Source organism: Manis pentadactyla, chromosome 4, assembly GCF_030020395.1.
Source record: "Manis pentadactyla isolate mManPen7 chromosome 4, mManPen7.hap1, whole genome shotgun sequence".
Lineage (NCBI taxonomy): Eukaryota > Metazoa > Chordata > Mammalia > Pholidota > Manidae > Manis > Manis pentadactyla.
The window spans coordinates 168,592,575-168,612,380 of NC_080022.1; the positions used below are offsets into that span (position 1 = coordinate 168,592,575).

General features: G+C 36.5%; 1 protein-coding gene and 1 long non-coding RNA gene across 5 annotated transcripts in view; one reads left to right on the forward strand and one right to left on the reverse strand.

The window, feature by feature from the left end:
• The window catches only part of IKZF3 (IKAROS family zinc finger 3), a 75,229-nt gene that overhangs the window by 15,426 nt on the left and 39,997 nt on the right, over window positions 1-19,806 (reverse strand). The window contains exons 4-7 of one of the 4 annotated variants that reach the window (XM_036930446.2): window positions 13,324-13,584; window positions 12,284-12,451; window positions 10,090-10,206; window positions 2,039-2,155 (exon numbers count right to left, since the gene is read on the reverse strand). In XM_036930446.2, coding sequence (XP_036786341.1) covers window positions 2,039-2,155; window positions 10,090-10,206; window positions 12,284-12,451; window positions 13,324-13,584 — 663 coding nt within the window. Of the gene's footprint in view, window positions 1-2,038; window positions 2,156-2,267; window positions 2,655-10,089; window positions 10,207-12,283; window positions 12,452-13,323; window positions 13,585-19,806 lie in introns of those variants that run through there. The other 3 variants (XM_036930448.2, XM_036930450.2, XM_036930449.2) reach the window with 3 other exon arrangements.
• Window positions 4,358-8,976, forward strand: LOC118934733 (uncharacterized). The gene is made up of 2 exons (XR_005033574.2): window positions 4,358-4,528; window positions 8,868-8,976. It is a non-coding gene; the product is annotated as an uncharacterized LOC118934733 (long non-coding RNA).

Below are 19,806 nucleotides of genomic sequence, written 5' to 3' on the forward strand. Positions count from 1 at the left end.
TTCACAGATGAGTAAACAGAGGCCCAGAAGGTTACGTGATTTGTCTAAACACACATTGTTCAGAAATGACTGAGCTAGAATTGGAACCTGGGTCTTTTGGCTTCCAATCCAGTACTCTTCCTACTACACTATATACCACAATTTACCAAAAAAAAATTTCCCCCAGTTATTTGGGGCCCTGAAGCCCCGAAGTTGCTGCCTCAGCTCAAATCAAGAGCTAACTACTGGGTTGCCTGGTTCTAGCCCAGAGAGAATGTGATGGTTCAGAAGATGAGAGAATCAACACCTACAAGATCAGCATCTCTCATAAGTCTGGAAATGGAGGAGTGGAAATCCTCTGGTCACAATGGAAACAAACAAATGGAATGGATCCCTGATGCAATATGCAAAATGGCAGGAACTAGGGCTTATGAAATGTGTTCTTAAGCCTATGAAATACCAAAGCAAGTTTTATTATTTTAAGTAGGGCTTTAGCTCAATGACAGGTTTAGGGCAGCTGTAAGAACTAGGTACCTTCTGTCACAGTTTGATTCTCTTAGACCAAAATGCATTGACCACAGCTGGATTGAAATTAAGTCACTTTGCATTTTTTTCTTGCCCATTTCTCCCCCATGTCCCTCCCCACATCAGCTGCAGCCATTTCTAGAGTTAAATCTTCCCCAAATTAAATTATACTCATGGCATTGAATAACAATTCAAGCTTTCTTTTGTACTCCAGTCAGAACCTCTTCACGTAAGTGAAGCTCAAAAGATACACACACAATGTTTTAAGATAATGTCTTGGAATCACAATTGGTCTGCTATGTCTAGGCTCCATATAGGAGTCACTCTGTGTCCCCTGACATTTCTCACCAAGGAGAGGGAGGGTGCTAGGGAAGAGGGGCTCTCTCTAAACTGAAATGCACCAACTTTTGATTGACACAATTTATTCTTAAACTGACTAAACGTGTACAAATATTTTACAACTAAACAAAATAAAATAAACATAAATACCAAGTGAGGTCATTTTGAAATATATGGGTTTTTAAATATAGTTCTATAATTCATATAAAATGTCTGCTTCTAAAAGAATTATCTACAGCAGAATAAAATTTAACCAGATTTAAAAATCAGGCAGGCACCTAATATCTATACAAGCTATTGAAAAGAATAAACACAAAAGGACTGAAGTAAGAAATTAACAGTAGCAAGTAGCTTTGGAAGAAAAGACTGACAGGTTTCTAAAATATTACTGGTGTTGAGGGAAGTCTATTTTCATGTGATAACTATTTTTGTCCAATATCACCGGCTTTCAGTTTATAGAAAAACTGATACATTCAATTCAGCTGCCTACTGCACAAATACAAATCTATTTTAAATATCAAAGTCACATTTATGTAAACATCTGGGCGAGTTAAGCAAAATATCTCTGCTGTTCAGCAGTCCTAACATTTTAATGGACATGATTAATTCTTAGCCATCTCATTCTCCTGTATTTTTTGACAATGTGAAAACCAATGGCATAAAAATGAACTCCAGTAAGACAAATGATTAAATCAGACCTTGTTATTTTAAATCTATGCTTTCCCAACCATTTTCTCTTAAAGCCAGTTCTCAATCAAATTCAGAAAAAACATAGCAATATGGTTTAGATCATGAAAAAAGTTTGAGCATGATAATGGAACCAACTTGTAAAATATAATTACAAAAGATTAAAAAAATGCTATCTTGAACATCTTACTGGTGTAAATTGCATAAACTCTCATGCAACATATGTCATTCAGAATAAAGAGGAAGGAACAGCATTTTTAACACCAACTCCATTTAGGAAATTAGATGCCAAATACTCCCATCTTTGGTAGTTAGGATTCTTAGTTAAAATATTTTATTCTATTTGCCCTAGTTATCAAAATGAATACCAAAGAATAAAATTGTACAATGGAAAACCAATGACTTTATCTTAATAGAGATTAAGGTAGGAAGGGCCTATGTAGTAAGCAGTCTATGTTATCTCATTCAAACTATCTGCTAACAGCAGGAAAAAGGGTTGTATTCTTACCAATGAATTTCTGAGGCATTGAGCTTTTTCGTTTTGCCACATTGCTTGCTAATCTGTCCAGAACGAGAGCTCTTTCACTTCCCATCTCTGCTTTGATGTGCCTTGCCTCCGCACTTGCTGGTTTGGAAAAATGTAAAAAGAAGAGGGAAAAGAAAACATTGGTAAATGGGGAGAAAAGGAAATAAACTGGAAGGAAAAGTGTCAGAGGTCTGATGTACATTCTTGTTACCTGTTATTACTGCTCAGACTCTTGCCTGGGGTACCTGCTGTGGTCAGTGAAGCCAGCAACAGGGTACGTTCAAACCTTGCAGTCTTATGCTGAGATGGGAAAGCCCGACCCATCCCCAACCAATACCTTCATTAGCAAGAGGAAGTATTAAATAAAACAGCCTGGACGTGGTTGGTTGCAAAAAGATAGATAGATGGAGATCAGCCTTCTTTCAGATTCTGAGTAACTGCGTGTGACACCTGCAGACTGATATAATTCTTCTTAACAACTTAAAAAAAAAAAAAGTATGGTGCCCCAGATTTACTGCTCTGTTTATGTTAATAGCACTTTTGAAAATAGATACCCTTACCCAGACAGCAAGACATATACTCAGTGATCTGTGTATTGAAATTCTGAGTGGTTTTTTTCTTTCTTTTTTTCCAGCATACTCCTTTCAGTTCCTATCTTTTAAATTCTATTTCTCTGAGCTTGCATTATCTGTTTCATATGCTCTTCACATTTCAAAATTGTTTCTGTTGAAATTTCCCTGAGCAACACTTCTGTCTTGAAATTAAAGAGCAGTTTGTATAATGCATCTTTATTATATTTCTAATGAAAAATGTGAATAAAATTGCCCCCAAATATGGTCTAGTTGTCAGTCTACAAATAGACCTTCAAGTGGTGTGGACCTGTGGTTCTCAGACCTGCCTGAGCATTAGAATCACCTGAAGAGCATATCAGAAACACCTCTGTCCAGGGCCCCTTCAGATCAATTAAATCAGGATCTCTGGTGTAGAGCCGATGCAACATATTTTTAAAGCTCTCCTGATGATTTCAAAATGTAGCCTGAGTTGAGAACTACTAAAAGAACATATAAATAGTGCCAACATCTAATCAACTAAATAGTACATTAGAATAAACATAATTTACTCTGATATAGAAATCAGTACTCAATGAATCCATGTCTAAAGTTCAAAGAGATACCAGGGGCCCTAAATATAGTTTTAAACTAACACATGATGCTAGCCCAAGCTAGAGATCAGCTAACTTTTTCTCTATAGGGCCATATAGTAAATATTTTAAACTGAGTGACACAGACAGTCTCTGTTCCATATTCTTTGTTTTATCCCCCAACCCACCACCCTTCAAAAATGTGAAAACCCATACACAAACAAGGGGCTGACTGCATTCACTCATTCCTGCTCTAAGCAAACTTATTGTAAGACTACAAATATTTCTTTGTTTTATCATAAGCATTTCAGGAGATCCAAACTAAAATGAAGGAGTTATCCATTTCTAACATCTCTAAGAAATTTAAATTAGTTTAAAGGATTAGAGTAAAAAGCAAGTAATGGCTGCAAAATGGATTTTATCCTCCAAACATATACACAGATTTAGGAATTGTCAGTGCTCATTCTGTAGTTGAAAAGTTCACTGTGCAAAGATTCTAATACACAGAAATGATGTCACAAATTCCACGATCTCTTAGACATCCAGTTCCACAAATGGATATGTCCAGAGAGAAGAAAACTGGCCACCTCTGCAGTAAATAAAAGAGAAAAACCTGCAGGGCAAGATAACCAAGTATGATCAGGTCAAGAGAACTGAAACCAAATTAGAAAAGAGGAATTCAAAGTATTAAATATTTTTCATTTTATTGTTGGAATGTTTTTGTTTTTTTAAACTCTATGCCAGTCATTACACAATAAATTATAAAGTTCAGGGTTTTTAAGATTCAGAAATAAAATGAAATCTGCCTTCAAAAATCATTAAGAGTATGATGATAATGACCATATTTATTAGACTTTATTTCTTGTCAAAAATAATTATATGCTCCAGTTTAAGCTATTAACAATGCTGTATTTGTCAATGAAAAGAATAAGGGTCAGAGTAAGGGACCTGGGCAGCTCTTGGACTAGTGGTAAAGCCTTGCAATTTTGGCTGACCAACCATTGTAAATAACTGGTACTTGAGCAACAGGCCATTGCTATTGAGTGAAGTGGGTCAAATTCTGTCCAGCACAGGGATAGGTTTAAATGACCAAACAGGAAACTATTATATATATTATTTCCTTTCATACAAACCACCACCAGATGTGGCACTACCCAGAGCCCCAAGAGCAGAAAGATGAAAGACAAAGGCCTGGGATTTGCAATAAGTTCCTGAGGCTGTTCTACGGAGTTGTTGTTTTTTTTTTTAAGAAGCATCAGAGAGGCAGTAAGTGGTGCTTTGCCTAGGAACTTGCATTCTGGTTCAAGCAACTCTGAGAGGATCAAATCCAGGTAAGGCTCCCCCTCAACCCTGTATTTATAATAAAAAAGATTTATAATGAAATGAGAATGAAAAACAGTACTTTGGGAATTTTAAACTATATCTCCATTTTACCACTAGTCTTGTTAGTCTCTTCAGTCACTCCTCTAAGAGCAAAATCATTATCCAGAGATCTCTGTCTGTTCAGTCCCAGCACTTAAGCCACACGTTATGCTGCCAATCTAGTTCTCCCATTTGTTTCTCAGCAGTCACTGTCTACATTCTACCAAAGTCAGTGTCGATGATCACAAGGAGCGTCCTGAGGGTGCATATTCAATATCCTTTCTATTTGTGAGGATGCTAAAATGAGGATACAGTGACCTAAATAACGTAATTAGGGCACATCACTAAATGGCAACCTTCTGAGATAACGTCACCTTTTACCCTGGTTACTCACCAAGCTTGTCTTGATAGTCATTTCTACATAAATCTTACTCTGTAAATCAGTGACCAACTGCCTGGCATTTAAAAAGACAAAATTCTGGGGTTTAAGGATAGACAGATAATTTTAGGCATGGGTGATGTTCCTGTTCCCACAACTCCCATCAGAGTGAAAGCGATCCTCTGAAACTCACCTAGAGGGCTTCTGTCCACCCACACCCTCTCCCCAGATTATTCACTCAAAACATCAAAACTCCAAGATCCCAACCCTCATTGTACATGTGAATATACACTAGAGATCAAGTTAATCTTTACTGATTAACCGTGTTCCTAATTCGCAAGTTAGGCAAAGGCTAAAATTTCAGTTGACTATGACGCACTCTCATTTTCTTTCCCAAAGTGCTAGTCTGTTGTTTGCAGTTTCTGGGCAGCTGCTGCACAATACACGAAATGAACACTATTTAAAACACAAAGAAATGCTTTGGAGTTAGACAGTCTCTTTGGGATTACAAGCAATGTAGGCAGTACACTGAAAAGAAAAAAAAAAAAAGAGGACTGTTGGCTTTTGGTCCTCTGCTTCAACTTTAAGACTCAACTGTCTGTTTATACAAACAGTCTAGACTTGTTATCTTGCCACATCATGTCTCAGAAATGTAAGTGGAGGGAAACCAGTTTGGCAAGATAGTAAGGGAACAAGATAATGGGTTTAAATGACGAAAATAGGAAATCCGTTCCTATTTGGCAGTTTAATGTTGCAAGGGGTGGGTGTAGGGAATACGGGATAGTGGCAAGGAACAGTTTGCACGCTTGGTTTGTGAGTGAACACAGAACAATAATTCTGGATCAGTGTCATTCAAATCACTTGTCTACTACATAGTGGATATACCATATACCAATTTTCATTAGTAAAGTGATTTAAAGGCATACTGAAAAAATAAATAATAAAACTCATACAAAGTAATAATTAGAGAATAGATCACTGTCTTTAAACTCTGCATAAGTCTTGATAGTTTGTCTGGCTTTTAGTTAATTGTTTCCATGATGCAATTTCTATCTTAACATGATTGCAGATTTAACTATGCAATTTGTTGTGTTTTTTTGTTCAAAATCCCTCATTAGATCTTGAAGTGTTAAATGGAGCTCAAATAAGAGGCATTGCTTCCTGTCTTTTCTATGGTGTGGTCAGTCAACAGCTAATGGAGGGTGGAACAAAGGGATGTTATTGTGTAATAAAAATTGTCTAACACAAGATTGCTATCAAGGATTGAAGCAGGTTCTAACAAAAAGTTACATTAAATTGTTGCCTTTTTCAGCAAGTAGAATGAATACTACCTGTGAGGTAGTATTGATTTTTAGAAAGAACAATCAGTTGGAAAACTTTTAAAACAATTTTAGCTTTTTCTGTGCTCTGCTACTTGGTAAAAAGACAATTTTATTCTGAAACTCATGTTGTATTAGCTCTACTGAAACAATGAGATAATGAAGATAGAAGGTTTTGACTTCTAGATTCATAAATAAATAAAATTATTCAATTACTTTAAAAATCTTGTTATTGCTAGAACTCACTGTCATACAAAAATATGTGCTGCTCCAAGTATTCATAATTTGTGTGAATTGAGGCTAAATGAATCTCTATACCAGCTGTTAGTCCTTTTCTGGAATAAGGAGCAAGCTAATGAGAAAATAAAACTTTTGCTGTTCTATAGTCATTCTTCTTTCATATGTACTCCATTAAAACAACAGAACTGGAGTATCTTGATGATGTCACTTGTGATGTCTAAGGTAGAAACTTAGCTAAACTTCTTAGACATCTTAGTCCATCTAGGGTAGGGCTGAAGTTGCAATATCACATGTGTCTCTATTTAGACCTTTGTATTATATTAATACATCGAGTGCCCATTCCTTATTAGGCTGTGAGTTCTTCAAGGGTAGGGGCTTAACCTTCACTTATCTTTACAAATAGCTCTAACACAGAAACTGGCACATAGAGAAGCCAACAAATGCCACCTGAATAAAAGAAAATGATTAATAAGACCAGAAGTCTTGTTGCCCAAAATGGGGGCAGGTTTGTCTCAAGACTGGGCTCTCATAGTGCGTTGCACTTCAATTTACAACGAAAACTTGATGAATAAGTACTGTATCATAGTAGCAATGGAGCATCACCACTTTAAAAGCTAGGGATAAGATGTACCACTGGTGATACTATATTGGTTAGGCTCAGAATGGAACACATGTCCAGACTGGGACTCCCAATTTTCAGAAGGAAACAGAAATGCAAACCATATACTGAGAAGTGACAATGATAAAAGGATTGGCTTATGTTGGATTAAACATTCTTTACATTTTGGATTTAAGGAAAAATCATGGGAACTATTTGAAATATAAAATAGCAATATTTTGAATGACATGCAGTATTTATTATACTTGATTAAGCTGTGACTTTATACATTTTATAACCTGAAACCACCATTACAAAATATTTGTTAAAAAAAAATCAAAACTTGCTGACTTAGTTAACCCTTTATTTTTTTTGCTGAGACTTCAAGTATGTTGCACCATCCATCAAACTACCCTGTGAAATGCAAATTAACTCAACTTTTGTATTTCAGCATTTCCTGAATCACCTTATACTACTGAAGACAGTTAAAAGGTTTCTTATGATACTTTCTTAATTTGAAATTCCTAAAAAAGGTTATGGGGATGGGAAATAAGGTAGTAACATTACTTCAAAATCAATGATTTTGAACTTATTTTTCATAGAGGGTAGTGTATTGATTTTTTTCCCTACTTCTAGCGCAATCAAGACACACTATATATATATACATATGTGTATATCTATTTGTATGTATGTTACTATATATCTTTTGTTAGTCAAATAATATGTAACCTTTAAAAAAATATAGCTTATCAAGTCATATTTTCCCAAAGTGAAAAAAGTGGAATAAACCCAAATGTCTATTAATTGATTAATGATATATAAAGGTGGTAAATCCATATAATGGAATAGTGTTCACCCATAAAAAGGAATGCAGTATTGATACATGCTCCAAACTGGATGAACCATAAAAACATTTTGCCAACTGCAAGAAGCCAGACATAAAAGGCCACATATTGTATGATTCGCTCATTTGGGCAAAATGTTCAGAATAAGCAAATTCGTAGAGATAGAAAGTAGATTAGTAGTTGCCAGGGGCCAGAGAGAGGGGGAATGGGGAGTGACTGTTAATGGGTACAGGGGTGACAAAAATGTGGAATTAGATAGTGGTAATGGTTGTATAACTGTGGACATATTAAATACTACTGAACTGTACACTTTAAAAAGGTGAATTTTATGATATGTGATTGTATCTCTATACATTTTTAAAATAAAAGAGTGTAATCATAGAACAATGAAAGTTCTAGTAATTTTGAAATGTCATGCATTTTTGATGAGTCTCAATTTCCTCACCTCTATAATGAGGAGGTAGGATTAGATGCTCAGTTTAATCCTTCTAGCTTTAAATATTAATGATTCTATTTGGAATATGATAGATTTCCATAACTTGGGAATTTCTCATAGTAAGAGCTTTGTCTATTACCTGAAATATGGAATTGCAAGTATTGCCTGATGAACCTTAAGCATATCATTTAAGATGTTAAAACCCAAGTTTTAGGTGCTTTTTTTTTTTAAAGAGTATAAACATTTCTCTTTAGAAATAAGAAGGAAATTCAACTCCTTGATAAAACCAAAGATGCCATCCAGGATAAAAAACAAAAGCAGTGCAAACCGACATTCAGTTGGCAATTCCTAACACCATAAAATAGGCTCTGTCTAAAACAAAAGTTTCCTCTTGCTCAAAACAGGTACAGTGAAACTACTCATGATTTCCACTTTATTTTTCCTGAGTTTCACCTTATTTCTGTCATATTTTTGTAATCTTTCTGTTTTAGAATGTTCAAACTATTCAACTGCAACTACTGCTGTCAAACACCAAATCTCATGAGGATTTGACATAAACAACTAGTTCAAGTAACCAAATAAAAATGTCGGACAACCTAAGCTGTGGAACCAGGCTGATTATCAACAGGATGGGACAAAGGGCAACTGCAGAGATGTGACATAAAAGTTTCAGGCTCTTTCAACTGAAGAATGAAATAAAACCACAATTGATAGATGGGAAGACATCTAGTGTTTCAACCAACTGCCATTAGGCATGTAATTAAAAATAACAAATAAAAAACTAAATAACATAGAAAATTCCCACAGCCAAATATAAGCATCACAATAAATCATATGAGTAGAGAAGTACATGATTTTTGGGCCCTGTGCAAAGAAAATCCTTGTAGTTTCAATTGACTTTGCCCTAGCCATCCCTCAACCTGTTCTACCATCAATCTTTGCCATTTCAGTTCATGGCAACTGCATTCTTCATCACATCTCACATTGATCTGTTAGGAAATTCTGCTGGCTCTACCTTTAAAACACATGTGGAATTAGAACACTTCCCACCACCTCTATCACTACACAGTTTTCTCTTGCTTGGATTATTGCCATAGCTTCCTAACCAGATTCTCCAGTTCCAATCTTGTCCCAAATACAATCTATTCTCAATAGCAAGTAGAATGATTCATTTCAAATGAGAAGTCCAATCATGTCACTGCTCTGTTAAAAAATCTTTGAAGATTTTCAGTTTCACTCAGAGTAAAAGCCAAAGTCTTTACAATAGCCTACAAGGCCTGATAAGATCTAGCTTCCCATTTCCCATTTCCTCTCTGGGCCTCATGTCCCTTTACTCACTCTGCTCCAGACACACAGGACTATTTATACTTCTTTAAACTCAAGCCCCAGGGCCTTTGCACTTGCTATTTCCTAGTTTTCTGCAGGGCTCTCTCTTCATCTCTTTAATTCTTGTTAAAATATCACCTCACTGAAGCCTTCCCCTGACTTACCCTCAGCCCCCAGTAACTGCTTCATTTTTCTTAATAGTACTTACACTTTCTAACATACTGTATAAGTTACTTTTTTTACTTTGTTTATGGTCTGTCTTTCCCCATTAAAATATAAACTCCACAAGAGCAGGATTTTTTGTTTTCTTATTTACTCTTGTATCCCACCACCTAGAATAGTAGATGCTCACTAAATGTGTGTAGAATGAGTGTTGCATGAACTCACCAGGATCACTCAGGTCAGTGCTCTGAAGAAACGTACGGCAACGCTCCTTATGCTCCTCAAGGGAACTCCTCTGCTTGTAACTCCTTCCGCAAAATTCACATTTATAGGGTTTCTCAACTATAAGGAGAGCACAGGGGCACTCAGTGACCCTCAGGGGTTACAGAATCCATGGTGTCCTGGGACTGTATGAAAACTGTCTATTAGGATATGAGGCTGCTAAGAGAAGCCAGAGTATCTGGATATTCTGCACTTACATTTAGGTTTAGTAAAATGAAATAAGGTTATGGTGTACAATTGATTATCATGTTAGTCTTTGAAAGGATCGTCTCCTCTCACAAATGAAAGGATTATCATTCAGCATAGTGTTTTGGCTCCAGAGACAATCTTGTTTCTTTAGGAAAAAAATTGAGTGTGTCTTTTTATTCTTCAAGGTTAGTGTGGCTTAAGAATGGAATAGGAACGCCAACACCAAGTCTTGCAGGAAAAAAAAAAAAACAAAGATATTTAACAAAAAATATATTAATAAAAAAGGTCAAAAAAAAAAAAGAATGGAATAGGAAGAGATCCCTTATTTTGGGACACCCATCTGGCTATATGTAAAGAATGCTGTGCGAGCTAGCCGTTCCATAAGAAACTGATGGCCTTTCTAGGGCATTGACACACTTAGGTAAATTTAGTTTATTCTTGCCAAGTGGCTATAGCAAAGTCTGGGGTAAATCATAAAAACTGAGCTAACTAACTGAGGATATTTTTGAGTAACAGAAATAATGAGTTTCAAAAATAACTTCATCTTAATTTCTAAGATAAAGCAAGTTTCTTCAAAAGTTCATCCATACAATTCAGCCCATCCTTATCCTTACAACTCCTCCAAATGCTTTATTGCTTAACATGTAAGTAATAATTTCAGCTCTGTGTGCAGGACTGGCCTTTCTCATTCGTTGGTAAAATGTACCCTATGAATTTGTCAGTTTTAGAGACTGAGATTTTTACTTTCTAATCCTCTTGCTCTGTTTAAAGCAAAGCCTTCAGAATTTAAAGCACTGAAAGATCCTTACAGGATCCAAAATGAAAATAAATTTAGGTTTGCTAGGGCTAAAAATGTTAAGTTTCTGAATACTGGGGTCCTCTGGAATCTATCTTAAAAATAACTACCATTGTTGGATCTTACTATAAAAAAGCAACAGAAGATAACTATTCTAATTTTTTGGATGAAATGCGGCCTTAATTCATTACTCTGAAAAATGAACTGTAAAAGAAACCCTTCTTTTGCCACTTATGATCTCTCATGGTGGGTTTTGTTGGGGCTGGTTTTTTAATCCTTAGTCTCTGAATTGTGACCAGTTGTGAGTTTGGGGCTGAGTTTTATCAAAGTAGTATGTGAATTGACATAAAAACAAGCCATTTTTTTTCCCCTTCAATTTAAAGTTTGTCAGATAACATCAAGAACATGAGATTCCCAAATTTGAAAATAAACTCAGTTTTATTTTTCTAGGAGGGAAATTCTAAAAGCTGAAAAAAATTTATTATCTTGCTTGTTAAAATAAGAAAGTGAAAACATCATGACGGAACATAGCATTTTATGAATTGTTAGTGCTGCTCATCTTTTAAAGATTAAAAATAAATAGGTTGATCAAGAAGAAAGTTGGGTTTAAGAATTTTAACCCATGTACACCTAAAATTAATACAATGTTATATTGTCAATTGTATCTCAATAAAAATGCATCAATTTAGCTTAGATTGGCCAAAAGTAGCCCCTTAACAATGATTTATGCCGAGTTTACAGGTTTACATAATTTATACACTGTACATCATATGCTTGTACAGACTTTTGAATGAAAAGTATTTGAGTACTTAGGGAAATAATCTTTTAATAAAGTTTACCATAAGAAAATACTGATGGCTGTAATTTTTTCACAAAAAATTAAGAGGCATGTTTTTAGGGTAGCCTCCTCCTGTCTGTGTTGTTCTCTAGGGGAGCAAGGATGGTAAGGAGATGATCATCCCCATCGAGCCAGACGGAGAGCAATTAATGCCTTAATGGAAGTGTAATTAGCCCTAGAGGTCTCTGCTGTTGTAACCCTTCAGAAAAGGAATGACAGATTAAAACCTCTGTACTTAACTCTTTCTAGTTTTCTCAATGGGCACAGAGGAACACACATTTACTAAATATGGAATGCTCATTGCTCTCACTTACCAGAATGTGTCCTAAGATGACCTGTTAGTGCATCTCTTCTCTGGCATGCGTAATTGCAAAGGTGACACTTAAAAGGTTTTTCCCCTGTGTGCAGTTTAATGTGGCGGAGGAGGTTACCTTTCTGAGTAAAAGATGCCCCACACTGATTACACTGGAATGGGCGTTCACCTTTAAAAAGGACAAAAAGGAGATTTCTGATCACGGCAAGAGCCAAAACATATGCACAGATTAGATGCCTATGGCAAAACTCATCTTTTAGACAGTATCTGTTCATATTGGGATCAGCTGAGAGCTGTATTTCAAGGCAAGCATAAGACATACTTCATGGACTCTTCCCTCTGGAAGAGAAAAGGCTTTCAACTAGCAAGGCTCCTTTAGGTATCATCTTGTTTTGGAGCAGGGCAAAAAAGCCGAGTAGCTTTAGACGTGCTTTGTAGATATAAATTTTTACATTACTTAACATTTCTTTTGAATATAATCTCAATCTGAAAAATGAGTCATGGACTCAAGTCCTAAAAAAGTATCAAGGGCCAGAAATGCTTCTTTTTAGTTTTCATATCAGATATCAGATGGAATCTATTGGGCTCAGTAGGACTGTTGTGTTTATTGGCATTTCTATAGACTGTTTATTGTCTGAAAATGAATTTTTTTTTAATTGCTAATAAAATCTATAACCTTTCGTCTGCCAACTTTGGACCCAACCCAGTAAGGAGATCTGCTTTTTAAAAAAGTTATGCAAAAACATATGAAAGATGCATTCAACTCCTCTTTATTAGCAGAAGAAAAGATATTTGGCTGACCTAGAACACTGCTCTATACAGTTTTTTTTATTCATAGAATTTGCAATATGTTTGCCAAGTGCATAGCAAAACATGAATAAAAATCAATGAGTAAATGGAAATGCAGAGAGGGAAAGATACATCAGAATTATAGCAAAAATCAAGAAAGTGATCAGAAGTCATCCCAAATTCCACCGCCTCATTTCTCACATAGCTGCATTAGGACAGTTTTCAGAAGAATGGATAAAGGAGACTATTTACCAGTATGGCTCCGCTTATGAACCATTAAGACATTGAAGCTAATGCAGGATAATCCACACACATCACAGTTCATCTTGCCACTGGCTGGCCTGCTACTCTCGTATGAGACAACATGTCTCTCCAACTTAATGTTTTCATATTCATTATAGTCTCTTGGATAGCTGTAAGGAATTTCAGGCTCTTCTGCATTTTCCATAGGCTCTGGCTTTAAAACATTCTCATCCCTTTCATTGTATTCATCTTTCACTTTCATTGAATCATCTGCAGGGAGGAAAATGCAAGAAATGAACAATGACTGTATTTGGAGCCAGCCATCAAAATAGCTCAAAGAGCAGAGACCCACAACCAGCAATTATATACCAAATGAAGCTAACATAATATTGTACTTCTAAAAAACACGAAAGCACAATTAGAACGATCACTCATTATTTGAATTCAGAACTACAGTCAGGGAAACACACACACACACACACACACACACACACACACACACACACACACACACACACATGTAGATGGCAGTGTTTTAGACCATATAGAAAATTAGAGATAATAGGTTTTAGCTATGACTGCTCAAAGCCACCATGAAGAAAACATTTTGAGCAACTCTTCTCCAGTACTGGGGGAGAAGAAAGATTCTCAGATCTAATACGTTTTTGGTGGTTGCAGTTAAAAAGCAAGATGTGTGGTCTTTGGTTTCAAGAAGTCAATACTGTTATAATCCTTCAAATGCATTCAATTTAAGCCATTAAGCCTGAAAGTTGAACAGTTAATACATATATATCTTTAATTTTAAGCTGTGCTTTGCCTCTTCCCCTTCCATGTACATGAACTGCTAAAAATGAGTCTTATCTATCTTGGAACTGATAAAGACACAACACTGAACACAGAGGAAGCTGGCAGTACTAGTGAAATACTGTTGAGAAAGATAAAAGGAGAAGTAATGCTTTAACATAACCTTCTAAGGAGTCACTTTCATTGACACAGGTAAGTGGAACTCAACCTGAGCAAGGGGAAGTGCACCTATACCCAAGTTAGAAGGGCTAAACTCAAGATCTTAGAGTTACAGGACTGGACAGGAGAGGAGGGGCTGAGCAGGTACTATATTAAAAAGAGTTGCAGCACTCTTTGGCTGCAAAACACAAGACGTGAAGAAGGCAAATTAATGCACCAAATACTAACAAAACCTAAGTATTTGCCTGATGTAATAATAATAAATACTTGTAAGGGATTTTTCATATATAAAATATGTTGCATAAATGCTTACTTTTTCAAATATTTGTTCTTAGAAATCAGAAGTTGTATTTACCCATGAGGAATCATAAATCAATGGAATTTTAGGGTTGGAAGGAAATTTAGAGATCATCTAATCCACCCCTCCTGTTTTGCAGAAAAGGAAATCCGGAAACAGAGATGTTTTCAGTGATTTGTCCAAGGTCACAGAGCCAGTTAATAGCAGATGTGTGATTAGAATGCTGAATGTGGATTTGACAGCACACCTTAGACATATAAAGTCTAAGTGGATTCTTACTAACATATTCCACACTCTGCCATCAATGGCATAGACTTTAAAAGCTAAAATACTCTGAAGAAAAGATATTTTAAAAACTACATCCTTCCAAAAAACACCGGTAAGTGCAGCTCCTTTTGCCACATAGGAGGAAGTACAACTGCAGCTGTGCCTGACTTGCTACCTTCAACTCAAGTTTCAATTTTCACTTCTATCAAGGTTACCTTTCATCTGTATTAACTGTGCTTGCTTAGCAGAGCAAGACAGGGCCTAACCACCAACAGAGGAGCCATTGCTGAACACTGTTCCACTGCTTCTCACCACGGTTCATGGTTCACAACCTTTCACTCTTTGATTAGAAGAGATGCAGGGCTAGAGGACAAGTACAACATGTTTCAAATTTGCCTGTCGTATGCATTTGGGTTATATGTGAATTAATATCTGTTTCCTACATGACTTTTGCATTTGGGTTATATGTGAATTAATATCTGTTTCCTACATGAGAAGAGGCTCATTCCCTTCTTTCTCTGGACAAGTCTTGCCTGTTTTCAGATGGAATGTTTGCTTAAGTGGTTCTTGTTTTTTTTTAATTTTTTTTTTTTTGAGAGAAGGATGCACCTGAGGCTGTACCCGCCTCCCTTCCTTCATCACTCCAGCTGTGGGTGATATCCCACCAAAGCTTGAGTGCTCTTCAGTTTGCATGTAGGCGTTTAAAAGAACCTCAACGGAAAACTTCAGCGATTGAAAATCAAAAACAGCAGATAGAAAGGGACAGCAGAAAAGGATCCTTTTCATTTTGGTTATAAGATGTTAATATAAACAGACTCAGGCCATTCTGTGGTCAGTGACAATTAAAAACTGGTAGAATCAATTGGTTGGTCTTTCTGAAAACACAGGACATAAGAGAGTTGCTCTTTCCCTCAGGATTTTGGCTTTGATGTGTTTGACCTAGTAGTACTCAATACTACACCGATCTGGCTCAGGATAAACTCTTGGCTTTTATCCTTTAGGACTTAGCTATAGAACAAGGAAGACAGTATTTGAGACCCAGGATCCTAATGGAACACATAAGAGTCACATGGACAAGGTGTTAGGGAAGTCCCTTGGACTTCATGGCCAAAAAGAGTTCTTGGTATTGTTTGTTAGATTGCCTCTGGAGTCTTACCAGTTTTAGATTAAAGAACTGGATGGCCTCTCTGCACAGTTACTGAAGACAAACAATTCATTATGGTTTATCATGTGAAGGTAAGCAGAGCTGAATATTAGAATACATTAGTATCTAAGGTGAAAATGGGATTCCTGAGAGATTATAGGGTTTAATGCCCAGCCCCCAAATATAGCCCACCAAAACTACCAGGAAAGACATGAGTCTGCTCTAATGAAGAGATTCATTCCATCCCTTGGGAGGAAGATTTATTGGAGCAGAGGAAAGGGGGGCATTTAATTCAGTATCCCTTGAAAATATAAATAAACATGTTTAAAGTCAAATTTGTCATCTTTGAAGTCCAACTTGCTTCTAATTTATGACTTCTTTGTATTTACAAATGGAGTCATCCTTTTCCTTTCAATCTCCCCATCAACCCAGTCTTCAAAACCTGTACATTCTATGTCTTCAGGCTCTGTCTTCAGGCTCTCTTCTCCTTTCCCTTTCCAATTTAGATAAGCCTCTCATTTCAGCATGGCTAGACTCATCCTCTCTCAACATTCTTTTCTAGGTAGATTTACTACAAAAGTAATCTATGCTTACTGCCTCTACATCCTTTAAACTGATGTAAAATTCCCTGTAATCTGGCTTCACCAAACTGCTCCCCTGAAGAGAATCAGTAATCTCCTGATTCATAAATCCAATGCCTTTTTGTGTGCCATTCTCCCCAACTTCTCCGTAGCCCTTGACGCTATTAACCACCATTCCTTGTTCTTTTACACTCCTATTTCTTCAGTGTAACTGTACCTTCTTTCCTTACCTTCCTGATTGCTTTTTTCTAGCTCCTTTTCCACCCTTTGCCTCCAAATATTGTCCTTAACACTCTTTTTTTCTTCCCTCTACACCTTATGGCAATTCACCTACTATTAAGGGCTTCAACTAGCATTTTATATTAATCCTCAAATATATATCTCCAGGTATAATCTCTCTCCTCTCCTTCACTCTTTCATCTCCAAAGGTCTTCTGGGTATCTTTCCAGTTACTAAGGCTAGAATCTTCACAGTCATCTTTTTTTCCTCTTGTTTGTGCCCCACATTCAGTTACCCATTGGTTCTATTTTTGTGCCCTCTCTCCAATCTGCTCCTCCTCTCCATTGTTTTGTATACTCATTATCCTAAACCTCAGACCCTGCTTACTCTGCCCAGTATCTATCGTGGTAGCCGCCACATCGTTCTCCCTGCCTCCTCTCTCTCTCCTTTCCAGCTCACTACCACTGGTGTATACTACCACCAGATTATTCTTCCTAAACTGTAGCTTTGGTCATATAGTGGCCCTGTCAAAATTCTTCAATATTCTTTACTGCCAACAAAATAAAGTCCAAACTCAGAAACAAAAAATTAAGAGGACTTTCAGTATCTGGCCTCAATCTATCTTTGTAATACTGATTTTGAATAATTAGATAAAATAAAGTCCAAACTCAGAAACAAAAAATTAAGAGGACTTTCAGTATCTGGCCTCAATCTATCTTTGTAATACTGATTTTGAATAATTAGATATCTTTAACTGAACTGAAGAACTTCTAAGTATTCTTGCTTTTATTATTTCCATGGCCTAGAAGGTCTTCCCTCAACATTGCTACAGGTCCAAATTCTACACATCTTTTAAGGCCAAATGAATATGCCCTTTCCCCCCATTATGCCTTCCCTGATCCCCTAAAATGAAAAATAATCTATTCCTTATGTTTGAGTTACTTAAAACTCATCTCATCTCCTATATGGACATGTAAGCTGTCTGAGGTGAGAAGCTACATTATTTGTTTGTTGTTTACTTACTTACTTACTTATTTTAATTCAGTATCCCCTATGACACTGCTTAGCCTGTATCTGTAAGACCAGAGCTTGCATGGTTTTAAAATAGACATTTTGGGGGTCTCACCATAGATCTACTAATCTGGGTGTGGGGACTGGAAATATGCATTTAAAAATATGTTCTCTAGGTAAATATTATGCACAATGGAGTTTGAGAACTACTGCTCTAGAGTTTGACATAGTGCTCTGCATAAAGTACATACACAATGAATACTCAGTACATCAATATACCACTGCTTTAGCCTCCTAACTGGCCCACAGTGTATGTGATCTATGTTTTATACTATATATTATTGCCAGATTAATCATTCTTTAGTACTAAAACCCTTGTTCAGAAAATGATTTCATTTTGTTCACAGTTGTTCAAACTCCTTATTGAGATGAGACATTGGAGGGCCTGTCTAGAATCTGCTCTGAGCCTACCTGATCATCTGATTTCTCGTTAGTGTCCTTGAATCATTTTTCTCTCTAGACTAGAACCTTGCTACCCAAACTGAGGTCCTTGGATTAGCAGTTCCAGCATCCCCTGAGAGCTTGTTAGAAATGCAGACTTTCAGGCTGCACCCCAGACCTACTGGATCAGAATTTGCATTTTAGCACAATTCTCAAGGATCCTTACACATCTTAAAGTTTGGGAAGCACAGTAGCAACCTGACTGATGGTAGCTTTCCAACCTCTTCTTCAGTCTTTCCCACACCTAAAATGCCCTCCTTCCACATCATGTTCTATTTAAACTTCCAGATGCTGTTTAAATACCATTTCTTCCATGCAGTCTTTCTTTACACTCTAAGCTAGAAAAAAAGTTCTCCTGCTCTCTCATTCTACTTTATATTTAACATGATATCATTAATTCACCAAAAAATTCACCTTAATACAGTTGATATGTTTGTAAAATGTTACACGTAAAACCAGTAGGATTGTTCCACTGATTTACACTATATATTCAGAGATGTTTCTCTTCATTTTTCATTGATTGTTCAGTTGTTGGTGACTAGCAACATGTAAGCTGTTAATAAAGGCAGAAAATTTTAAAGGTCTGGGAAGAAATACTTGAATAGACTTGAGGAACTGCCCCACAGTATTCTGAAGTCTTTTGTAAAGTGACTAAACCTCTTACAATGTGAATACTTTCTCATTTAAGTTTTGTCAATTTCAGTGTCTTGTAATATGTATCAGGTTTCTTAGACACAACTTAAATTGCCACTTAAAAGAGTATCAAGAATCTTCACAAGCACGAGCAATATTTTATTTCTTAAGCCAGCTGGTGGGTCCATGGATGCTCATTTTGTTATTATTCTTTAAACCATACATGTAATTATATTTGCCTTTTTGAATATATGATATATTTCATAATCAAAAATGTTAAAGGCTTCCTGAGTAAATTTTTTATAATTGAACTTGTGGAGAAAAGAACACACCAAACCACAAATTGCTTATAAAGATAATTGCTAAACATTCCCAGAGGGGGTAAAAGATGCCTAAATTGAATCTAGCCTGTAGAAAATTAGATTAAACTGAACTTTTTAAAGGAGCTACTCTGGGGTACAATTGCTCCCATCTTTGTCTATGTTCTGGAGGCCTCTGAGGAAGATGACACACACTAATACACACCCCTCCCCAGAGAGAATTTTGTAGGCTGAAGAGAACAAAGCCTTGGCTCGCTGGGGCTGATGCACATGGTTTCGTTTCCTGGGGTGATGGTTATCACATAAAAGGCTTGCACTCCAGAGTAGACATTTTTGGTTTCACCTGAGACATTGCAAAAACAATGGGTCTTGGAAAGGATCCAACATCTAAATCCTTCAGGGGCAATAGCAGTCTCAGCCAACTGTGCCTCAGTTTGTTTTTACAGGCACATAAAATGCTCAGTTGGAGAGAAGAACCAATCAAAGATAGCAAACAGAACAGGCAACTTGGGCGTCTTGGATAGCATGTTAGCAGTAATTTCCCAGGGTATAAAG